Source organism: Stegodyphus dumicola, chromosome 2 (genome assembly GCF_044657685.1).
Source record: "Stegodyphus dumicola isolate Sdum_Otavi_A_Nest chromosome 2, ASM4465768v1".
NCBI lineage: Eukaryota > Metazoa > Arthropoda > Arachnida > Araneae > Eresidae > Stegodyphus > Stegodyphus dumicola.
This window is the reverse complement of record NC_140769.1, coordinates 118,838,235-118,862,876: the sequence shown is the minus strand read 5'-3', so window position 1 is coordinate 118,862,876 and position 24,642 is coordinate 118,838,235. Positions and strand designations below refer to the sequence as shown.

Genomic DNA, 24,642 nt, shown 5'->3' with positions numbered 1-24,642 from the left:
TTCTATGTTGGACAGTGTATTTATTCCCTTGAGGCATGGTGGCTTCTTACAGCCCCTAGCATCCTTTCATACAGCACATCCACCCTTGGAAGTCTCCTGTAACCAGGTGTAATTGGATTTCACTTTTGTTTGTACCTAGTACACATTCTCAACACGTTGAAAAGCAACTATAACATATTTCAGATGTTGCAGCTTACTTTTAGCTCTTGCATTCAGCTCTGTATAGGATCAGTTATCCACTAAACAATAAGAAATACAATGAGCGTACAATGTTCAACAATTTTGAATACCCATCATGTTCCAGTGTTTCTTTGACAAGCACACTAAACTACGCGAATGAAATTTGGCATACTGAAGGCACTGCTGACAATTTTTTGCATAGGAAAGCAGCAGTGGGGGGGGGGGGGGGAATAAAGACATAATATTAATGAAAGAAGCTCAAGCGGAGTGGCAGAAATTTTTTTTCAATGCAAACTGATAGTTAAGATGAAATTAAACTGAATACTCAAAAAAGTAATTAATTGTGTTCCTATGTTAAAACCATTTAAAAAAAAGGTATTACATACTTTACATTCCACAAATCTGCTCAGAGTAGTCCTGAATTATGTCAGTCTCAGGCAAGGCAAAATGACCCAAACACATGTATTTTTCCTTGAAATTCATATAAAATGGATTTTAACTAGTTAAAAAGATTATGAAAAACCCTACTAATTAAGTTATAAAGCTTATATAATTTTTAAAGGGGAAAAGCATACCACTTTATATCCACAGATATGAAACTTCTTGCATAAAATTTTGCACCTTAGTTTTAGAAACTTTTCCAGTTATAAAGCAGATGAATATTTCAAATGTATAGATAACATATTTATTGAGTATTGAAAGAACAGCAAAAACAAAAACAAGAAAAAAAACTGAAAGGTTTCAGATTTTAAAGTATGTCCAAAGGGGTTTTTTTTTTTCAACGTTTTGTGTGTTACCTTTATTTATTAAATATCATGTTCTTTGCACTTAAACCTTAAAATTCAGTTTAACAGCAATGTCGCAAAATAATTTTAAAATGAGAATATCTTCAGAATTTCCGAAACACAGTTCCGCACGCTGGAGACAAAAAAGGATAGTTCTATATATACATATATACATTGGAAAATACTAATTATTAACATTAAGAATGAAAAAAGTGGCAAAAAGAGTAATTTTATTGCAATGAAGTTTTTAATATAACTTTTCCAAAGAAATATTTCAGACCTATCTCACATAATATATGACATAATTTTGTATACAAATGAAATGGAAATTCAATTCACAACTTATAATGCTAAGGAAAAGGATTTTTATCTATTTAAGTGAGCACAAATGTATTATTTCTTGAGTCAAAAGAATAATTCTTATATCTTCTAAATAATGTCAGAAATTTTCCTAGAAACAGCAGATGTATCTCAGGTCAAAACTATAGCTCCTAGATGTTCTAAATACTGCCACAAATTCATAAAAGAAGTAGCTGAAATGAATAAAAATGAATTAAAAATCAGTGCAACATATTCAATAAATAAGAATTTATTACATCAGAACTAAAATTTCCTAATTTATCTTATTTGTGCGCTAAAACTTCATATAAACATTTAAAAATCACATTTAAATTAAACATTTTCTCAGCAGTCTGAATTTCTTACAGAAGAAACATGTTAATCAGCAATGATAAGCAGAGAAATACTTCAAAAATTAACATGTGTATATAATTTGATAAAAGAACACTTAGAACATCATCAGCAAGGAACAACAAAGACATGAATATCAAGATGTGATAAATGAAAGAACACAAATAGGTGGGAAAATAAAAACAGTCACCAAACTTAAGGAAAAAGAAAACCAAAACAAGAAGAAACATTGCAGCTTTTTAAAAATTATATGGTAATTGATAACTACAAAATTCAAAAATTAACATCAAAACCATTGTAATCTTACAAAAAAATTTATATAATTTTTGATAAAAAAAAACGCTTAAGGCATCATCAGCGAGAAACAACAAGGATATGAATATCAAGATGAGATAAATGAAAAAACACAAATGAGTGGGAAAATAAAAAGTAACCAAACTTTTAAAAAAAGTTTTTTAATCATATGATAACAGATAACTACAATTATGTAACAGACCCAAAGAGATATGCACATCTGATAATAAAAAAGGAGCAAAAAAGTTAGAAGAGTGAAACGTTTTTATTTAATACCATGAGCTTGGGCCACCACGCCACAGACACACTATGCAAAAAAGTAAGCTCATCATATATTTCTTCAAAGAGGCCACTGAGAAATGCAGTTCCTCTTAATAGAATTCTTCAAGGATAAAAATTTTCTTCTTTACCTTAAATTTTGTAAAAAGATGATACTGCTAAGGGTCGACATCAAAGTTACAAACTTGACACTCCCTTACCAGAAGTTTTGAAAACTATTGTTTGAATGCAATGTGTGGCTGCTTGTTGCTATGAAAATTATCAGTCTCTTTCATACATACATAGAGATTTGCCAACAATGAAAAGTTCCATTTGTTAGTAAAAGCATTTCTCAATGAACTAGCAAAAGAAATGCATGATGAAGGTATATATAAACTAGTCTTGTACCATGATAGATGCCTCAATACTATAGATGGCTACATACCAGTGGTCTCAAACCCAAACTGCATGCAGGCTGAATGCATAACATGACAGCAGGGGACAGGCTGGAAGTTTTTCACAACAAAAATAAATAAATATAATCACAACAAAAATAGTATTGAAAGAACAGCAAAAACAAAAACAAGAAAAAAAAATCTGAAAGGTTTCAGATTTTAAAGTATGTCCAACGGGGTTTTTTTTCCAACGTTTTGTGTGTTACCTTTATTTATTAAATATCATGTTCTTTGCACTTAAACCTTAAAATCCAGTTTAACAGCAATGTCGCAAAATAATTTTAAAATGAGAATATCTTCAGAATTTCCGAAACACAGTTCCGCACGCTGGAGACAAAAAAGGTCCCCCCCCCACAAAGAGTGTTGCCATTGTTCGCTTTTAAAATGTTGAGTTTGTTAACCAAAAATTCGTTTAAGTTTTACACAATATGAAATCGTTAATAAAACAAGTTCTAAATTTTAAATTTGGGCTTTCAGATGCCCATATTCGCAGTAGGATTACGTCATTCAAAACTGGATCGCTCTAGGTACCGTTATTTTATCGCAATTCGAAAAACATATACGTTTATGCAGATTCTTTATTATGATTTCTTCAAATATAATACAGGGCAACAGTATTTGGTGGCAACGATTTGAAAAGTTATACGCCATTTATAGAGTTCCAAAGCAAAATCGCAAAACGAAAACAATAGTCCTTCAGGGACAAAGCCCCTTTGGACTAAAAAAAAAAAGTATATTTCAAATAACTAACTCAATTTCAAATTTCATTTACTAAATATTTACCAAAACATACATAAGTAATTATAATAACAAAACAAAGGAAAAAAATTCAAATTTATAGTATTTATGTTTTATCTAAACAAATACTAATAAGAAACTTCTGTTTATTACACTTTGCCATTCAAACATCTAACAGTTAAATATTGAATTTTAGGACTGACATTTATTTCAATAATTCTAATATTTTGAATTGACCATCAAATAACTTATTTTAACATAAACAAATTATTAAATCTTTCCCAATTTTCAGAGACATTTTTCCAACTAGGCCAAAACTCGAGAATAAATAAAATGGTACTTCTTTGTTATAGCACCCTCTAAAGATTGAATCAGCAATCAACCGAGATATCTTGCCAAAATTTGGCTGCGTGTTCCTCTCCAGGTGATCATATATTAGCCCCGCTGCATGTCTTTACACCTTGCCATGCAATCGTATATTAGCCCCGTGCTGCACTTTTACTCTAGCTGCACGTTCTTATATTATTCATTTTTTATGAGGTTTTCAAATTCGAATTGTTTATTTAAAAATACATCCACTGTAATTTTTTTTTTTTTTTTGTGTGTGTGTGTGTGTTTGTGTGTGAATATGATGTTAACGATCTTTAATTTACCAAGTAATGAGATGGATGCCATATCATTTCTTCAAAAAGGAGGTCTTTTACCTGACAAACAAGTATGCAAAAATGGCCACAACTTGAAACCATTCGGAGGTGTAATGTTTAAAATTCGAAAAAGAGGAAAGGCCTCTGTGTTGGAAACTGGTTCAGTGGTTCCAGAAAATCGTTCATCACTACTATTAGATTTATGAATTTGGGCATAAAGGCTGACGTCCATGAAATGGTGTAGCAAACAGTACATGTACATGTGTAAAAGTGTTGCCGTTAACTGGAACAATTACATGAGATAAAAGGATAATGATAAGGATTCTTAAAAATATTCTTAGGAAACAAATTAGTATTATTGTCATTATTATATACAGTCAAAAGTCATGTCATTAAACCGGAATGATCTATAATACGGACACCAAAGCTACAAACTTTCTGCGCATGCGTAGCATTGACGCATGTGCATAGGCGTTTACGCATGCGCATAAGACCTTTATGGCTGTGCATGCGCATAATACGTTTACACATGCGCATTTAATGTATAACGGATAGTATAAGCTAAAATTATCTAATTATCTATTTCAGTTAATGTTGCAGATTGCGCTGTTCCTTAATCTTCGAATTGGATCCGGCTTATTATTTTTTGCAGACTGTTAGAAGAGCAATTTTATAAGAGTAAGTTTGAACTTTCGATTATGTCAAATAGAATTTCCAATGCTGGAGCTCCCAAAGGATCTACAAAGCGAAAGAATATTTCGATGTCCATCAAACAAAAAGTAGAATTGCTGCAAAAAAAATGGATAAAGGCATATCCTTTGTTTCTTTAACCATTCCTAAATCTGATTATCAATTTCGTGCTGCTCTGTGGCGGTGGTGGGGGTGGGGGGAACGCCGCGGCGCGCAATGAATTGGAAGTTGATCTGTCAGCACCATCCTTATCTTCAGGGCAGATGTTTTTATTTTATTTGGCTTATAATTCCTTACTAAATGTCGTATTTCATCTGGATGTACTCTGTCTTTGATATGATTTAAATCAAATTCCTCGTCATTATATTTCGCTTCCGATAGTGAAGAAAGTGACACAGAGGTTATTGAAAACGAAAAAATTTGGATTGACAAATTAGTTCGTATTCTCGACACAGCAATTATAGGAATTGAACAGTGGAACTTTGTAACTGATCAAGAAATTATGTCTGTTTAGAGAATTAAAGAGAAAGGATTATCACATAAAACGAAGCAACGTAAACAACTTACATTGAAAGAAATGTTTAATAAAGTAAACAAATAAAACTTTTTTTTTTTTTTTTTGTAAATTTTGATACCCTTTAGATCATAATTGTTCTTTATTTCATAAATTACGGTTTCATATTTTTAATTTTATAATTTCTGCATGCCATCTTACCAGATTTAAACTGATGATCTATAATCCGGAATCTCCGAAGTCCCGACGAGTCCGGATTAACGACTTTTGACTGTATTGCATTATTTATTTTTAAACTGATGCTTCATGAGCTTGGAGAAATTATAGCAGAGATCTTGGATCAAATTTAAAATCGACAAATATGTTTGGGGGCCACTATAATAAAAAAGTACACTGAAAATTTATTCTCACACTATATCTCTCTCTGTCTCTAATATTACTTATATTCTAAATTTCCATCTCCTGAGATGCGATGATTAATGTTCTTTTCTCCCCTCAGCTTCTCGTGTATATTTCAGAATGTTGTTATATGCATTACATACATAACTTTGGCTGCCTACAAACACTAGCTTTGAACTCAGTGTAATGTAATAACTGCTAGTGCTTTTTTTCTCCTAAGAAACATTATATTTCTATCCATTGCAATTGTTATGGAAAATTCTTATGTATTTTTTGTTGTCTATAATTATTGCGTGTTATTTTACTGTGCATATTGTATTCTTAGTTATTATAATATTTTACTGTGTTTAATGAATTTGTATTGAGCTTATTTTAAAATTGATGTATAATATTTAATATTGTTAAACTTTACGGCAAAGCTTCCTTTAAGTTTGGCAGAATTGTGTTACAATTAAAAGGGCGCGGGTGTATTTCCGTTTCTCACGCGTAGGCTTCTTTGGAGGTTAGAGGTCACCGTCCAGCTGCATTTTCCCCTTTTTTCGCGGGGGTTGAAAACACGTGTTTTTCTCGTTCAGAGGTGACTAGTTCTAAGGGGCGGCGATTTTTTTGACAGAGTTATAGGTTGGAAACATTCTTCTGTTGCGTGGGAGAGAAAGGGTCTGTCATCTTGTAGATAGTTCTGAATTTCTGAGAATTTCAGTGGCTATTTATTACTTTTCTTTTAATTGGCGAAAGGGAGTCCAAGTTTCCTTAAGATTGGCTAAATTTTTAATTTTAATGTTGTTTGAACCAATAGTGATTTTGAGGTGTTTCTTAGTGAGTGTAAACCGAGGTTTCTTAAGCCGTTGCACGGAAGGCAGGGGGAATCTTTTTTGGACTTGAAAAAAAAAAAGCTATTTTTAGAGAAGACTTTTAAGAGGTTTTTTGGAGCCTTAGGGGTGTGCTACTTTGACGGCGGCACCTACGAGGCCGGCCTCACTACGAGGTCAATGAAACGCGGTGGTTCTTCGGTGGTCGACCGCGGTATACAGTTAAGTTTTTATCTCTGAGATTTCTGGGTACGGAGGGTCCGAGACAGTGTGGGTGCTCGACATGTTTGACGGCGGCAATTCTTGCGGCCTATTATTTTCAATTTCGTTGCTGAGATTTCTTTTTCCCATTTGTGGAACAGTCTGAACTGCTCGTTCGTGCTGGAGTATCTATTTTGCTTTAGGAAAAGTGGAAATATGGAAGGTCATCATCGCCTGAGGTCTGCTTTGGTCTTTTGTCTCCAGTTTCGACCTCCTTCTTTTATCTTCAGTGGAACTTCGAAAACGGGAAGTTGATTAAGTGAAAGTGCTGCTTAACGGAGGAATTTGAAAACTTTAAACTAGAACTATGAAAAGGCTCCGGTTCCGGAAAACAACGATGAAGATTTAGCAGTTATTGTTTCGGGATTTGTAATTTAGATCGGGGCAGCTCCCTGAGTCTCTCAAAGGTGGTACGCCGATTTCGTGAGTGACTTTTTAATTTTCGTTGGTGTTTTATTTTGATGCATAATCCTTTTAAATTTGGAAATGTTTAATACTAAAGCAAGAGTTGACATGTTAAGTAGAAAAAAATTTAATATTTTTACCAAATTTCTAGCTGAGAAAGTAAATTTTTACTTAATGTTTAATAGTCAGAAGTTAATTGAGCTAATGGGAGGAAGTGAATCTTTGTTCTAATGTTTAAGTGCTATGTTCAATATGCTTTATTCTAAATTAGCCTTTTATATGAGTTTAATCTTCTTCAGTGTTCCTGTTTAAAATTATTAAGAACTGTGACGTGTTTCACTATGATTTTTGTGTTAAATTTGTGTGGAATAATGTTAAATATGAGATTGATATGAAAAAAAAAAAAAACTATGAGTAACTTTAAAAGATTTTGTAGGGGTAGTCTGGCCAGCTATCTTAAGTTATAATGTGTGGGAATTTTCAATAAATGTGTTTATTATCTTTATTATTGTATGTTTTTTGTGTTTTAATTGTGGTCTACTGTAGGTCACCCATGTGATCCTTACGGAAACATGGTTATTTAACCGAACCTAGGTAATTATATTGCGGTAGTAGAAAAAAAAATCAATTTTAGTGTTGGTGACTATACGATCTGTTTACAGAATTTATTTTGATTATGTTGAGTAAACTTCTTAATTGTGAGTTTGTATCTTTCCTCGGTGTTTGAAGAGATCTCAAAGGTGTGTGGTATTTGAAATGTTAAAGGTTTAAGGCTATCTTAGATTTTGTATTGAAGTTTATGTGTTTTCAGGTTGGAGATATAAATTAGTTTTAATTTAGTGAGAGATAGCGTGTTAAACATTTTGTTGTGGAAGTGCATTTTCGAATTTTGTTTTTGTCAATTAATCGTGATTCTACCAAAACACCAGGGGGGATATCTTTCTTTGATGTCTTTTAGATTTAAAAGTTTTGATTATGTATGTACAAAGTTTAGTAGTTAGATTTAGTTCGTGGGTTTTTTTTTTTTTTTTTTTGTTGCGGCACCAAGCAGTCAGTTTTAAAGAGATGAGTTTATTTTAAAGTTAAATTATTTTTTTTTTACCACATAACAAATGGTGCTGTGACCTCGCGACTGGTAGACCACTGTATGTAAATGTGTATTTTGATTTTTGTATTGAATTTCTATTTTGTGTATGCTTATACTGTGTTTTGAGTAGAGCTGAATTTTTATGTTTGCATTTACCTAGCTCTCTGACTCACCTTTTAGTTAATTTAAAGTAATGTATGGTAATGGAGTTTTTCTGATTTGGTTGTGCTAACTGCAATTTTTAATTGTTTGATTTGGTTAGTTCATTTTTTGTGAATTATTTTAATGTCAGAACAATTGTTTGTTTTAATTTAACAGTGAAGTTTTTTTTAAGTTCGTAAATGGTGTTAATGGATTAGGGAATTTGTAGAACAGACTTGGATTAGAAATGTTGATTTTATTTTGAGTAATTGAGTTGCTTTCTTAACTTTAATGCGCGTTAGTTTTGTAAAGTTGCGAGGGACCAGTGATAGTCTGTTTAAAAATGTGACTGAATTTTTTTTTTTTTTTTTTTTTTTTTTTAGATTTTAGGGAAATGTTTAGATTATCAGCTTGAGTGAAGTTGTTTAGCTTTTTGTGTGTTCAATTATTCTGTGGTTGTGGTTTGGCTTAATGAGTTGTACAAGTAGTAATTGAGATTCCACCTAATTTCTGAGTTTTGTAGTTTGATGATTAGTGATTACTGTTGGTGAGAAATGGTTAAACAGTAGAAGTATAGTGTTTTAAGAGAATTTAGAATTGAGAGTTATGAGAATTTTGTGTGAAAAGGTTCAATTGTTGTGTTGTGAAATTTATGAAATTAGGATAATTACTCTTCTACACTCATTGTGCAGGTGTTCAGGTTGTTTAAATGCTAGTCTGGTGAGAAAATTAATAGTGAGTTGTGTAATATTTGTTTTTAACTGTGAGTTAATTTGTTAATGAGTAATCTATTTGATTTTTATTAGTTTTTAATTTTTTGTCACTGGATTTCTGTTCTTGATGGAATTTGTTGCAAACTTATGGTTTTAATTCTAATTCGGTATTTGAGTTTTGCGCTGGTTTGGATCATTGGTGTGAAATGAGAATGAATACTTATACGGGAGACTTCAGGTTGCTGGAGCAGTTTTTGTGTGAATTTGATATTATGAGTTTTTTTTCATTATACTATGCTATGCATTTTCAGTTATTATTTATTAATTATAATAAATTATTTCAATTTATTGTTTTAAACTCACAAGACTTCTTGTTGCTTTTATACTTGGGTAGAGACACTGCCAGGTTTCAGTGTGGATTTTTACTTGGAGCTTAGTGTACGCATTTTGTGGAGTTATTGATTTTGAGTTGAGTTTATTTTGGAGATTTTGAGTTTTAAAACACTTCATCCTTGTTTGAGATTTTCACATTTATTCCTTGCAGGTATTTTTGGTAGTCTATTTGGTAGATTTTTTTGTGTTTATGCTAAAGTCTGCATCTCACAATTGCAGAGCATGCACTTTTGTCCTGAACAGACTGCTGTCTCGTTTTCTAAATTGGGGTTTTGTATGTTTCATTTTGTTTGTTTACTTTGGGCATTTTTGTATAGATGTTGCTCAATACTGCATTTACTCATCAGTGCACATTCCCTAAACAGCTTTTGTAGGCAAATTTTATGTTTCATACGGTTTAAATTTTAAGGGTATTTTGAACACCTTTTTGTTATTTTGAGATTTTTATATGTGTTTTAACTTGCTTCGGTTCGGTCTTGACGTAGTCCTGGTGACAAATTTTTGTTTAGATTTTTTTTTCGGTAATTGATTTATTATTGAGTTTTGATTCCTTATATTTGTCTTGAATTTTCTTTGGCTCTTTGAAGAATTTTTTTTAAAAGTTCTGAGTTTATTTAGCTGGTTTTCACTCTGTTGGTGGTATGTGCTTGTTGATAGTTTTCTTAGTTTCGGTTTTAGTGCGTGACTCCATAGTTGTTTGCGATTAGGGATTTTTTCGGCTGGTCCGAACTTTCATTTCCTGTTTAAATTAAGTTTTAAATTTTTTTTTTTTTTTTTTTTTTTTTTTTTTTCCCTTTTGTTTCTAGTTATGCACTAGACCTTTTTTTGGCTTAGATTTTGGTCAAGTTACTGAATTCCGTTTCTGGAGATTCTCTCTGCGTGTTTGTACTTCCTTTCAGTTTAGAGGTTATTGCTGATAAACTTTCCTGGTTCTTGTTGTTTGCTTCTGTTGTTGATTAGGATACTAAAAGCTTGTATTTATTTACTCACTAGTTGTTTGGTTGTTTCCGGTTATGAGCATTGTGTTACCAAGTTAGTAATTAAAGGTATCAGTGACACTTCACTCTTGCTGTCTTTGTAGTTACAAATTGAATTGCATTTAAATGTTTTAGTTGAATTTTCTTTTTCATTGGTTTAAGTGTAGGTAAATTTTTAATAGTTATGTGTACTTATCACTGTTCTCCGTGACTACTTCCAGGTGTGTAATAATATTCTGCAGTTGTGCATAATTTTTGTGTAATTATTAAGGTGTGTGTAGAATAATTTTGTTTCTCAAAATTTTTCTTTTTCCGTACCGTGGGGGAATTGTTATGGAAAATTCTTATGTATTTTTTGTTGTGTATAATTATTGCGTGTTATTTTACTGTGCATATTGTATTCTTAGTTATTATAATATTTTACTGTGTTTAATGAATTTGTATTGAGCTTATTTTAAAATTGATGTATAATATTTAATATTGTTAAACTTTACGGCAAAGCTCCCTTTAAGTTTGGCAGAATTGTGTTACAATTAAAAGGGCGCAGGTGTATTTCCGTTTCTCACGCGTAGGCTTCTTTGGAGGTTAGAGGTCACTGTCCAGCTGCATTTTCCCCTTTTTTCGCGGGGGTTGAAAACACGTGTTTTTCTCGTTCAGAGGCGACTAGTTCTAAGGGGCGGCGATTTTTTTGACAGAGTTATAGGTTGGAAACATTCTTCTGTTGCGTGGGAAAGAAAGGGTCTGTCATCTTGTAGATAGTTCTGAATTTCTGAGAATTTCAGTGGCTATTTATTACCTTTCTTTTAATTGGCAAAAGGGAGTCCAAGTTTCCTTAAGATTGGCTAAATTTTTAATTTTAATGTTGTTTGAACCAATAGTGATTTTGAGGCGTTTCTTAGTAAGTGTAAACCGAGGTTTCTTAAGCCGTTGCACGGAAGGCAGGGGGAATCTTTTTTGGACTTGAAAAAAAAAGCGATTTTTAGAGAAGACTTTTAAGAGGTTTTTTGGAGCCTCAGGGGTGTGCTACTTTGACGGCGGCACCTATGGGACCGGCCGCGGTCAGTGAGGTGCTGAGACGGAGCGGAGGAAAAACGCGGTGGTTCTTCGGTGGTCGAATGCAGTATACAGTTAAGTTTTTATCTCCGAGATTTCTGGGTACGGAGGGCCGAGACAGTGTGGGTGTTCGACATGTTAGACGGCGGCATTTTATATTTTATTTATATTTTATTTTTATTATTATTTATATTTTATTTTAGCCTATTATTTTCAATTTCGTCGCTGATATTTCTTTTTCACATTTGTGGAACAGTCTGAACTGCTCGTTCGTGCTGGAGTATCTATTTTGCTTTAGGAAAAGTGGAAATATGGAAAGTCATCATCGCCTGAGGTCTGCTTTGGTCTTTTGTCTCCAGTTTCGACCTCCTTCTTTTATCTTCAGTGGAACTTCGAAAACGGGAAGTTGATTGAGTGAAAGTGCTGCTTAACGGAGGAATTTGAAAACTTTAAACTAGAACTATGAAAAGGCTCCGGTTCCGGAAAACAACGATGAAGATTTGGCAGTTATTTTTCGGGATTTGTAATTTAGATCGGGGCAGCTCCCTGAGTCTCTCAAAGGTGGTACGCCGATTTCGTGAGTGACTTTTTAATTTTCGTTGGTGTTTTATTTTGATGCATAATCCTTTTAAATTTGGAAATGTTTAATACTAAAGCAAGAGTTGACATGTTAAGTAGAAAAAAATTTAATATTTTTACCAAATTTCTAGCTGAGAAAGTAAATTTTTACTTAATGTTTAATAGTCAGAAGTTAATTGAGCTAATGGGAGGAAGTGAATCTTTGTTCTAATGTTTAAGTGCTATGTTCAATATGCTTTATTCTAAATTAGCCTTTTATATGAGTTTAATCTTCTTCAGTGTTCCTGTTTAAAATTATTAAGAACTGTGACGTGTTTCACTATGATTTTTGTGTTAAATTTGTGTGGAATAATGTTAAATATGAGATTGATATGAAAAAAAAAAAAACTATGAGTAACTTTAAAAGATTTTGTAGGGGTAGTCTGGCCAGCTATCTTAAGTTATAATGTGTGGGAATTTTCAATAAATGTGTTTATTATCTTTATTATTGTATGTTTTTTGTGTTTTAATTGTGGTCTACTGTAGGTCACCCATGTGATCCTTACGGAAACATGGTTATTTAACCGAACCTAGGTAATTATATTGCGGTAGTAGAAAAAAAAATCAATTTTAGTGTTGGTGACTATACGATCTGTTTACAGAATTTATTTTGATTATGTTGAGTAAACTTCTTAATTGTGAGTTTGTATCTTTCCCCGGTGTTTGAAGAGATCTGTGTGATATTTGAAATGTTAAAGGTTTAAGGCTATCTCTAGACTTTGTATTGAAATTTATGTGTTTTCAGGTTGGAGATATAAATTAGTTTTAATTTAGTGAGAGATAGCGTGTTAAAGATTTTGTTGTGGAAGTGCATTTTCGAATTTTGTTTTTGTCAATTAATCGTGATTTTTTTTTTTTTTTTTTTTTTGTCGCGGCACCAAGCAGTCAGTTTGTAAAGAGATAAAAGTTAAATGAAAAATATTTTTTTTTTCGACGTAACACAATGAATTTTATGTTAGATCAAAATTCATAAGCACAGTATTTAAACAAGCTTATTAATTAAATGTATTCATGAGCTACCAGTTTGAGACCCCTGCTATATAGAACTATAGCGTATGAATGTATTTTCAAATGTTCCTCTGAACTAAGTTCTTTTATTCTTTTTTTTTTAAGAAACCAGTGCTGCTTTCTATAACCGCATCTTGTAAATGTTCTCAAAAGTATGAAATTTTTATATATAGAAATTTATTAAGAAATCATACTTTCCAAATGAAGTATATTGTGAAATTTGGTCTAAAAAATTAAATACTTTGTCACAAGACCAACAATTATTACCAGAGGAAATGAGTAAGTAATATCAAAAGGATTTTAAACAGCAAGAACAGTTTGAAGAATAACAATAACAATAATTTCATCAGATATGAACTGTTAAGAAAAACATATTAATGATAAAGACAGTACATGGATACCGAGTTTGTGCAATTCTTCGACTTGCTATTTTGGCTTGTGTAGTGGAAATTTTTGCGCCAAAGATTTGTGCCACTACACAAAGCCATAATAATAAGCCAAAGAATTGCACAAACTCGATATCCATATACACATCAACATATTTTCACTTAAAAAGAATCAGAGAATTGCACAAACTTTGCATTGCACATTCCCTTTATCCATAGACACTTTTTTTTAACTTAAAAAAAATTACACATTTTACTATTTTCACTTAAAAAAAATCACAGAATTGCACAAACTAAGCATTATGCACCCTCTTGACTTTGTCCATGTACACATCGAACTATATTCACTTAAAAAGTCAAAGTAGCAGCCAACAAAAAAATATATAATCTCAATAAACTACATTTTAAATCAAACAATGAAATAACATAAAAAAGGAAGTTCATCTTTGCACTACACAAAGGAAATATCCACTTACCTTGTTTACAAATTAACATGTCTTCAAACAATCCTTAACAGCATCCAAAAACCTCCTAAAATTATCTGAACTACAATCTGTATATTGGCATCACCACATAAATTCACAAAATAAGAGTAAAAATTATCCTACATAGTGCCGTTATCATCCGACCATACACATTCCTTTCTACAAACCGGACACTTAATAACAGCTACTAGGTAAACCTTTATTTACACACCAGTCAAGTAATGCTCTTTTCCCCTTTCTTTCCAAATCGTACAAAAACTTCAAATTAATCTTACCACATTCAGACATTTTACCATCTAAACCACAAAACAAGTACATAATAAGCCAAATACCACAAAACAAGCAACATGCTTGTTTTGTGGTTTAATGAACACAACACCACAAGCTCTTACAAATTTACCGGAATCATACAACTGATTACGTCATAATAGGGTTTCCATGACATTCAACTACTCAGGCTACCATAAATGAAACAACAACTTGGCGATAATACAAGGGGTACCCTTCTCTAATCATCAAAAGATGCAGTGCATGATGAAACAGGTAGAAATAATGTTTTCTGTAATACACTGCAGGAAGCCACTGGTTCTGATAATCATACGAGTAAACCTTGTGTATGCAAACTCATAGGGTTAGAGTTGACTTTAGGGTACCCCTTGTATTATCACAACGTTTTTTCATTTATCGCCAAGTTGTTGTTTCATTTATGGTAACCTGAGTACTTGAATGTTATGGAAACTTTATTATGATGTAATTGTTTGCATTATTCCAGGAATTTTGAATCATGGGATGTTTGAATCAAGGGCTTTAGTGGTGTGTGTTGCTTAGGAAGTACATTGCTTATTTCATTGTTTAGATGGTACAATGGATGAATGTATTAAGATTAAGTTGAAGTTTCTGTATGATTTGGTATGAAAGGGGGAAAGTGCATTAATAGAGTGTATCCTGTTATTTTGGCTTTGTGTAGCGGCGATTTTGGCACAAAAATCACCGCTACACAAGCCAAAACAACAAGTCAAAGAACTGCACAAACTCGGTATCCATGTACCACCAAAAATCGCCAATTTTTACCAAGGGATACCCGTAAATACATTTTTACTGCCGTCGATTGTGCTATCTCTGTATATTTACTTCTTCCAGTCAGTCTCGCATCATTTGAAACTGTCCTGATGGAGGAATGGAGCTGCTAGTATTTGCAGTCATTCATTTAATGGAAAGCATGAACAATCATTATAAAACTTATGTAAGATCCAAGATGGTCACACACCTTATTAGTGTAAGTTTTGTTTGTCTGCTTTTAGTTTTAAACATCAATTTGCCAATGACTCAAATGTGATATTATACAATTAACGAAAAAAATTTTTTCATCTTTACACATGCTTGTTTTCTTCTATGCATGTGCTTCCTGAATGTGCAATTTAGTGTTATCAAAGCTTCACTTTTCCATTTTCTTGATTTTACTGCCATGGGCATAACTTTTGGAAACCAATGTATCAGGAAAGGCATCCAAGGCTAACCTTAAATTATGATATTCTGAGGTTATGATAGTCATTCTGAGATTTTGAACACACAAGACTCAGTATTTTGTGTTTATTGTATACTATTTTCGAAAAATTACACATAAAAGCTTGTTTAAATACCTGCACGAATGAGACATTCAGTTACTGAGATTTTTAACATATCTCACAGCACAGTGTAATAGATGTATTGAAAATATTTCATTGAAAGGCCTAGCCACCCATCATGACAATTTAATGTCAACAATAGGAGTTAATGAGCATGACCAAAGACCAGAAATGTTTTGCAAAGAGACAAGCAACACTGCATGAAATAATATCCACATTCAATATAAGAAGCAATGGAATTATATTTATGAAATCATTGAAGTGAAATTCAGTATTAATAAGATGTAATAACAGAAGACCTACTGTACTCCTTTTGCTAACTAAAGGAGTACAGTAACCAAAGTCATCAGGCACATTGCATCGCATGGATACATAAACATACTGAGCCCCACAGGACTGAAATCAAGTAGCCTGTTACTTCTTACAATTCAATATCAACTACTTTTACTACAGTCAGTCTATTACCAAAAATGGTTCCACACATGATGATCCAAAAATGGTTACACCATGTATGGTATATCCAAAAATGGTACCATACATGGTGATGGTGGAGTTCGGGTTAAAAATAGACCTTGTAAAATTGCAGCCATTATTATCAACAAGGCATTATGTAAATTCGTAAGAGCTCTGTAATGGTTTTATGATGCATTTTGCATACCCTGGTTTTGGTTCTAACTCAGACATATTATCAAAAAGATCTTGAGCTCTTGAATAAACTTTATGTACCTCAACTACAGAGGGATTTTCCCAGATTATAACAGGTAATATAATCGGGCTCCGATTGCTCAAGATTGATTTTAAATTCTGGCAGATGCTTTAGCCACTGCATTTGTCAGATAAAAAGTAGCAGAACACCTATGGAATATGATAAAAAGGTTTATATGAACATAAGATTTAAATAGATGCTTAATAAAAATGCAATCTGAGAAACATAATCATCTTGGAATGTACTGCACACACATAAAAAAAAAAAGCATAGTATGATGGGATGTACACAGTTATAAAATTTCTAAACTCCTACATAAGTCTAAAGCCAATAAGATTCCAAGTCTATATCAATAAAATACTTATCAGACAATACAACCATTAGCATGGATAAAACTCACTAGCCATTCAAAATGGCTTCCTTTTGCTGGTGTTATACAAAACTATCAACCTGATGCAGCATAAAATTGACTGATCAGATCTAACTTTTTATATGCTAATGTATATATGGCTTATCTCCCACACAATATTCTGTGTAAAACTCCTTCTGTGAGCACTAAGCGTCTTTTAAAATGTTTTTTACGTAATTCACATTTGTAAATACACCTAATATTGTGTTACAGGTGACTGGCAATCTATTTCAATAGCTATACTGTAATTAAGTTTAACAAAGGAGAGCTCTCATTAGCTTTTAGGAATGACCTCAGTTTGCAATAATTAGATTTTATAACATTACATGACGTTTAATAGTCTAGTGGCAGAATCTGATAAACATGCATTCTAGAAATATAAGTGATAATGTGCTACAAATATGCAATCTATGAACTTATATTTAACCTACCAAGTTAGCAGACTCTACAGTTTATACATTGAAAGCAATTTTTGCTTTAGCACTGATAATCAAACCTTTTGGAAGGTAATGGTTTTGGTACATTTAATGCACATAACAAAAATCTCCTCCCTGATATACTCCAGAATTTTGATTGCAAGATACCATATAACTATTTAAGCTATAGGATTAAAAGTAAGTATTGGAAAACCACACTTTAGCGAGAACTCGTCACAATAAAGAGCATGATATCCATACATATTTAACTGATTACTGGTGACTATAAATTCTGTTTATCTCAGACGACATTAAGTTTACTGCTTGTCTCCGACTTCTGCAAACAATTCAGTTTTATTAGCTGAAGAAATCCAAATAAAACTTATTCTTAATTGATGCACATGTTTATCTTTGGTCATGACGAAATGTGTGAGGCTGATAATAATTAGCCTTTTTAATATGCTCAATAATTTTGCTTTATTAATGTTCACAAACGCAAAGCTGACAGTTCTGCCTTCTTTTCCGAGTGAATTTATCAATTTCCTTCTAGTTACCAATAAGAGAGTTACAGTAATCCATAAATGTACCACACCTTATTTATATATATTCCTATACTCAAGTGAATTTTACGTCTAATATAAAATTTGATTCATTTCACACATACCATTATGATTCAGATTCCTTAAATTTTGTGTTATAAATTGGAAGATACTGGAGAACCAATTTCCAGTCTGTCAGATATAAGAAAAAGAGTCCACCTCCTGTTGAATACATAGCTGCAGTAGGTAACCTAGAATTATAAAATTAATCTTTATAATGCTAAAACTTAATATATCATCATACTTTCATAAGCAGATCAATAATTACCAAGAAACACTTAGCATTACTAACTTAAATATAAGGTAAAAGTTTACAATTGGGTGCCACTCGTTTTTTTTGGCGATTCTTTTTTGACGCCAAGAAGGCATAATTTCAAGATGGCCGCTACACAAAACCAAAATAAGAAGTCAAAGAATTGCACAAACTCTGTATCCATGTACACATTGATCTGTTTTCAATTAAAAAAAAATCCCAGAATTGCATAAACCAGGCATTGCGCACTGCCTTAAATTTGTCCATGTACACGTAAATCTATTTTCATTTTTAAAAAAATCAGGAAGCTAAAAGTTAAAACTATCATAGTAACCAGAAATGAAGTTTCATCGCCAAAATTTTTTAAAAAATTTGTCGCTAATCGAAGGGGCACCCAATTCTACACTAGAGGCAATTATGTATAATAAGATTATTATATTATGTATAATAAGAAATCAAGCTCAAAACCAAGAGATATACAGTGAGCTTATACGCTTTACTTCCATATTTTTTTTTTTTTTTTTCAGTAAGATAGTAATTTCTATTCGTATTACAACTGTTATCAATATTTTAGTACCAAAAACAAGCTAATCTTAATTTTTCAAGCAGGTATCTATGTTTGCAGGCACATGCGTGTGACACCAAACTTTACTTCCTACTTTCTAACATAGTCACTAAAACGCCGTACACATTTCACATAGGTTATTCAAAAAGAATATGTTTACAAAGATAATTTGAAATAAATATAATTATTGTCTTGAAATAAATCACATTTATTATTCCATGACGTATTCCTAAATCTTAGCTAATATAATGTGCAACCCATGGCGCTATACGCACAGTGAACTGGGTCTGGCATGTGCAAACGTTGACCGCCTCAGATATATACTCAATGACCTTGCCAATTTGTAAGTTGTTAATTAAGTCAATAAACTAAATTATATCGAAGGAATAAATAAATATATATATGAATTTATACCATGTACGTGCTAAATTTAAGTTATGTCTCCCAACAATTTTTGCTAACATTCTCATCAGATCGTGCTACAAAAAATTCGATATTTGCACGCTCACGTAAACACAGCAGCATAGAAGTCTTGTTTTGCATCCCCTAAGTCTTTCTTCCCGTCAGCGAAAAATCAAGCTTAGGTGCAAGAGAAAGCAAGGATCTAAGGCTCCTCTAAACCAGGCTGAATCACCAACTTTTCTCTCTTGGCGAGGGAGTGAATGTGCTGCCAATTTTGGCGCGTTTATCGCACACGCTGGCTGAATGTCTGCTGTTTTTTTAAAGATTTATTTTATAGACGCGCGGCATTCAGCGCATATAAACTTTTCGGATAATTTATTAATTCTCGAATAGTATATAGACGTTTTCACTTAAATAAAAATTTCGCGTATATTTTGTAAACATATTCAAAATAACTTATTCTTTAGATGTTTCAGTTTCGTTAGCAGACTATAATAAATAAGATATGAATAAAAACTTTCAATAGTGTCAAATGGGGAAATAGTTAAAGCGTAGAGTGTGCAAATAACTTTATCTTAATGACATTTTAACAAAATTTCCATAAAAACACTGTAAATTCATACTAAAAAAATAACTTAAGAATATGTTGTCATTTAAGTCTGAGGTATATGGAAATAATTGTGCAAGATTCTGAAGAAACACTTTTTTTTAAATGTGTGAAATATTTCATAACATATATGGAGGAAGAAAGTACAGCATTCTGTGTTTTGGATGCTTTTCATCAAATGTAATATAAATACGAACTAGAAACCGTAATAAAAAGTCCTTCCTCTTCAATCAGATCACCTTTGTGTTGCATTGTATTTGTAATACTTCTAAAAATCCAATTTTTACCTAAATTAAAAAACAGTTATTCCATAATGAATTTTGTAATTTGAGTTATGTTACAAAATAATTCATAGTTTATATATTTTATACTAATAATTTAGATAAAACCTGTCCAATTTAAGAATGTGTGTTAATCACATTCTTAAATTGTAAAAGGATGACTTAACCACATGTAATTCATTTCAAAGCATAAAAGAAAGCTTATTTTTTATTTTACACAGCAACAGCATTTTCATGCAGTCAAGTTTTTTTAACTGCTAGTTATTATACATAATACTTAATTTTAAACCCATTCTTATTAGAAAGCATAACTAAAAAACTTCTTTTTAAAGCACCACAGTGATTGCAAAGAAAGTCGTTAAATTTACAAAAGTATTGAAGATATATTGAACAGCATTATAACAAGAAAGTACTGTACAAAATATGTAAATTTAGCATAACTTCTTTTTTAGTATTTGCATAGTTTCCTCCAAATGAACCTTAATGGGAAGTTATCTTGCGAAAATTTAAAAGTATTAAAATGGCCTCTATTTAAGATGTAACTGCATTTATAATTATTTTGTAATTGCGAATAGATTATATTATTGCAATTAGATTATGCACTTACAACATAATTGCATAAAGTAATGAAATTAAGAGTTCACAGATACAATGTAATATAATTACAATGCAATTACCTAAATTGTAATTATAATCACTTATTTAATACCACAATATTATTACAATCACAATGTAATTTAAATTGTGTACTATATTTGCATACCCTCCACTCAAAAGGAGGTACTGATAAGCCTGGAAGTTATTATCAACAAAAAGCCTGTTCAGGACAGTTTGATGACAATTTCCACCGGGTGAAAAGTACATTCTTAAGCCCAGGCAAATCATGACAATAAAAATCATTTAGTCTTATGATTGACTATATTTTAAACCCTAAATTTGAATTCTGCACCAAATTATTTACCTATATTTTAACATACTTTATGAATTATTAGAAGCGATATGGCAAATATCTTCTAAAAATAACTGTAAAATATTTGTATCCATTAATTGATTCAGATACACACTTTTATTATTTAAGTATATCAAAATAACAGTTTCATGTTTCTGAAATACAAAAATTATGGAAAAAGTTAAAGTAATATTCTTAGAAGCATATGATATTAGTCACCAGATGCAAAATTATAGTTAATTTTTTGCCCTAAATACAATTTTATTACACAGTAGTCAAATGTGTAACATGTTATATAAAAAATTTATGATAATAAGTTTATCAGAAATGAAATAATTCTGCAAATAAACTTTCTGCACTTGAAAATTTTCTACACCTGAGGGGAGGGAGAGATCTAGTAAAATTAGATTTATTATAACTTCAGTTGGACCAAACACCTTCTCTCTATATATATGCATCACTAAAGAAATAAATAAAATTATCATGCTTAAAAAACAGATATACCATACCAGTGTTTTTTCCCCTTGTTACCCTTTACATTGAGAAATAACAAACAGCACAACACTGAAAAATACTATCCTTGAAATTTTGTTTAAATGAAGAAACACACACCATCTTTTTATTTAAGCATTACACTTCAAAAACAGATACACATACCAATTTATTTTCACTAGCCTTTATACTGATAACATGCCATATAAAAATGAAAAGAATTATCCTTGAAATTTAGATAAAATGAAGTATCACAATGGGAAAATTTATGCACACGGACATCTTTTTTCTATTGCATGTCGTCTGACATGATCCACAAGTGCCTAAAAATGTACCCAAAGAAACGCATTTCAATATTAACAAAAAATTGTTTACAGATTAAAATTCATTCATTTCATACCAGTATTACAAAGATCATGCATGACACAAATCTGCTTTCCCATACTTTTAAGTAAAACTTTTATACTGGAAAATAGACTATATTTCTATATATTAGAAACAAGAAAATACTAATTTGAATGTTCTGCATTCATTTCTAAATCTTTACTCCATTGCCAAATTGTATAATACTGTGATTATAAATAAACTTGCACAATCCTTGCAATTATTGAAGTCAGATTATATATATTTTGTCTCACACTATTCAATTTATTCTATTGACTTCAGATCTCAATGTCAAAATTCTGGAAGTTATTTTAACAAAGAAACAGTAGTGGGCACCGTGCATAAACAACTCATCTAACTTTTTAACAATAGTGATTATAAAATAAAGAAAAAATTATATATCATTCCAACGATATTGCAACTATAGTATAATGTTACATATATCTTTAGCAAACATTGATTTTATCTTGACTTTCCAAATTATTATTTATTTTTTAATAAATTTCAATATGCTAATGATTTTCATGTTACATTAGTATAAATTCCACAATTAGCACAGGAAAACAAAATCCGCGCTTTATATTAGAAGAGAAATTTCTTTTCCACATTCAAAACATCTACATTGGCGATGTTTGGCGACGGGTACATTAACCCTAGACTAATTTAATTATAGCTATTATTACAGAAATTAGCAGATACTCAGGTTATTGTACACAAGAATTTCACTTTACTTGCACATTATAAACATCAGAGAAGATATAAACTCTAAATGAAGGCGTAATTAACATTATACCTACTAAGCAAAGTTCAGCGCCTGGACCAGGTTTCCAATTGTCTCTTCGGCAATTATTTACCCATATTTTTCTTCTTTCTTCATTTTTAGGAAATTTTACCAATGTATGACCTTTCCGTGAATGATTTGAACAAGTAATAGCTGTACATCCGCCCATTTTACACAAAAAAAAAACACAAAAAATTGTTGCACCGTAACTACACAGCTGCCATTAAATCTCCCACTTGGGAGCGCGAAGGCCTGATGATTCAGCCTGGTATATAGGAGCCTTACAAGGATCGACGATTAGGGAGGTTAATTTACGGAGTGCGCTAGGCTAATCAAATCAAATCGGCTCCTGGCATTCGCAGCATTAGCAGATAAACTGCTTTGACTGCGTCTGTTGTAAATAGTGCCCTAAGGCGATGGTAATGTGGTGGATAAGGCGAAAAAAGCCGCCCCGTCCGTGACGAAGCTCGAACTCAAAGTATGTGATGTGAAGGTAAGTACATAAATAAAGTTCTTAAAATGTAGCTTCTACCGTCCGAGCAGGGAATTGCTTCAAGGTGACATGGAGAAGGAGATTCGTCGAAGCCAGTCACGGGGGTTGTCACCCACACAAGTAATTGAAGTACATTTTGTGTATTAGGCTAGTCACTAAAATTCACCCACTTACACACAACCTTTGCATTTGTACTTGGGAATTTAAACGAAAAAATTGAGCAAGTAGCCCTTATGAAATATTTAACATTTTGGGGACAAAATAAAAATTTTTGACTCATCACAAAACAAATATCAGTAAATGGCATAATATCATGTGTATAAAAGTTATTAAATAAATATATGGATACAAAAGTAACTATTTACAATAACAAAATCAAATATATACAACAGATCATTACAAAGAATAGGACCTCTCTTTGCACGTTTTTTCTGTTTAACTTTCGGAATCGCCAGAGTCGAGCTGGCAGTAGCTGGTGAAAAAAAGCATTTAGAAATAAATTAAAAGTTAAGTGCAGTTGCGTGCGGCTGTAGAGATAAAATTCTCTCTTGTTAAAGAGACGCTAAAAGACTCTTTTTAAAGAGTTCTAGTACGGGGTTCCTCCGGTCAATGCCCTTATACATTGTTAACGCGGAGGTGGTTGGGACTCAGGAACGTGAGGTAAACATCCACTTGGGCGTCGGTACTTTCATACCGACGCCTTTTAAATGGTGATTGAGCATAATCAGAATTTAATATAGCTCTAGGTCGCTTTTTTGAAGAAGCGACCGCAGGATCGTATACCGGCAGGGTATGTAATACTGCATTTCCAACAAGATGGATGTTTTTGAAGAATCTTTCCGAAAGTGGCTGTATAAAGCGATTGATGGGCATAATTTTGAGATCATGAATGTCATCGTTCCCTATATGAATCATGGAGCATTAAGAATCTGCCGTAAAATTTTTGATTGGAAAATTTGAACGTGTTTACGGTTAGTCAGAGCGGCTGAGTCCCAGATGGGACTAGCGTAAGTGAGAATTGGCCTGATCATCGACTTGTAAAGCAAAATCTTGTTATCAAGTAACAGGTGGTTATTTTTAGCAAAGAAGGGGCGCAGGTTGCCTTCGCGTTCATAACAATTTTTTGAATATGGGATTGCCAGGTTACTTTTGAATCTAGTATAACACCAAGATATTTATACGTAGTAACCCACGGAATAGGTTCACCGAAGAAAATTACGTTATCTAAACGTGGGATATTTCTTCGGATGAATAAAGTGGCAGCACATTTAGTAACATAATTTTCAATTTATATAGTCAGAGCCAGAGTTCTAATGCTGAAAGGTAACTCTGTAAGGTAGAGATTACCGTGGTGATGTTGAAATGTTGAGTGAGGATGGCCGTATCATCCGCATATAAGGTTAGATCGATACTAGGTGCCTTAGGCACGTCATTAATATAGATATTGAAGAGCAGTGGCGAGACAAGACTGACCTGAGGACATCAGCATAGATAGGGCGGGGAGAGGAGAATTTATGGTTTAACTCGCACGCGGAAACTCTGTCCGGCCAAGTACGACTTAATAATTTTAATGATGTGAGCCGGAAAACTAAGTCGCATGAGACTGTAAATATGTCCGTCGTGCCAAACCCTGTCAAAGTCTTTGGCTATGTCAAGATAGATAATTCCAGTTTTCTCTCCCTTACAAAAGAATTAAT

General features: G+C 32.3%; 1 protein-coding gene across 2 annotated transcripts; it reads right to left on the bottom strand.

The window, feature by feature from the left end:
• Positions 1–1,178: 1,178 nt before the first annotated feature.
• LOC118182991 (cytochrome b-c1 complex subunit 10-like) lies at positions 1,179–23,008 on the bottom strand. Of its 2 annotated transcripts, none has more exons than XM_085811096.1 (3): positions 18,971–19,128; positions 17,804–17,929; positions 1,179–1,498 (listed from the first exon to the last, which is right to left on the bottom strand). In XM_085811096.1, exons 1-2 carry the CDS (start codon positions 19,024–19,026, stop codon positions 17,806–17,808), a joined length of 180 nt encoding a protein of 59 aa, XP_085667222.1. In that variant the 5' UTR covers positions 19,027–19,128; the 3' UTR covers positions 1,179–1,498; positions 17,804–17,805. The 2 variants fall into 2 exon arrangements, with proteins under 2 accessions (XP_085667222.1, XP_085667221.1); XM_085811095.1 differs by lacking the exon at positions 18,971–19,128 and adding an exon at positions 22,469–23,008 and having other exon boundaries at positions 1,486–1,498.
• Positions 23,009–24,642: the final 1,634 nt, after the last annotated feature.

What these genes read in the sequence shown, in the direction of transcription:
- LOC118182991 (XM_085811095.1), bottom strand. Translation starts at nt 22,621, where the DNA reads ATGGGCGGATGTACAGCTATTACTTGTTCAAATCATTCACGGAAAGGT. An exon ending in CAGGCGCTGAACTTTGCTTA is followed by an intron (nt 17,930 to 22,468) that starts GTAGGTATAATG and finishes TTATAATTCTAG; the next exon opens with GTTACCTACTGCAGCTATGT.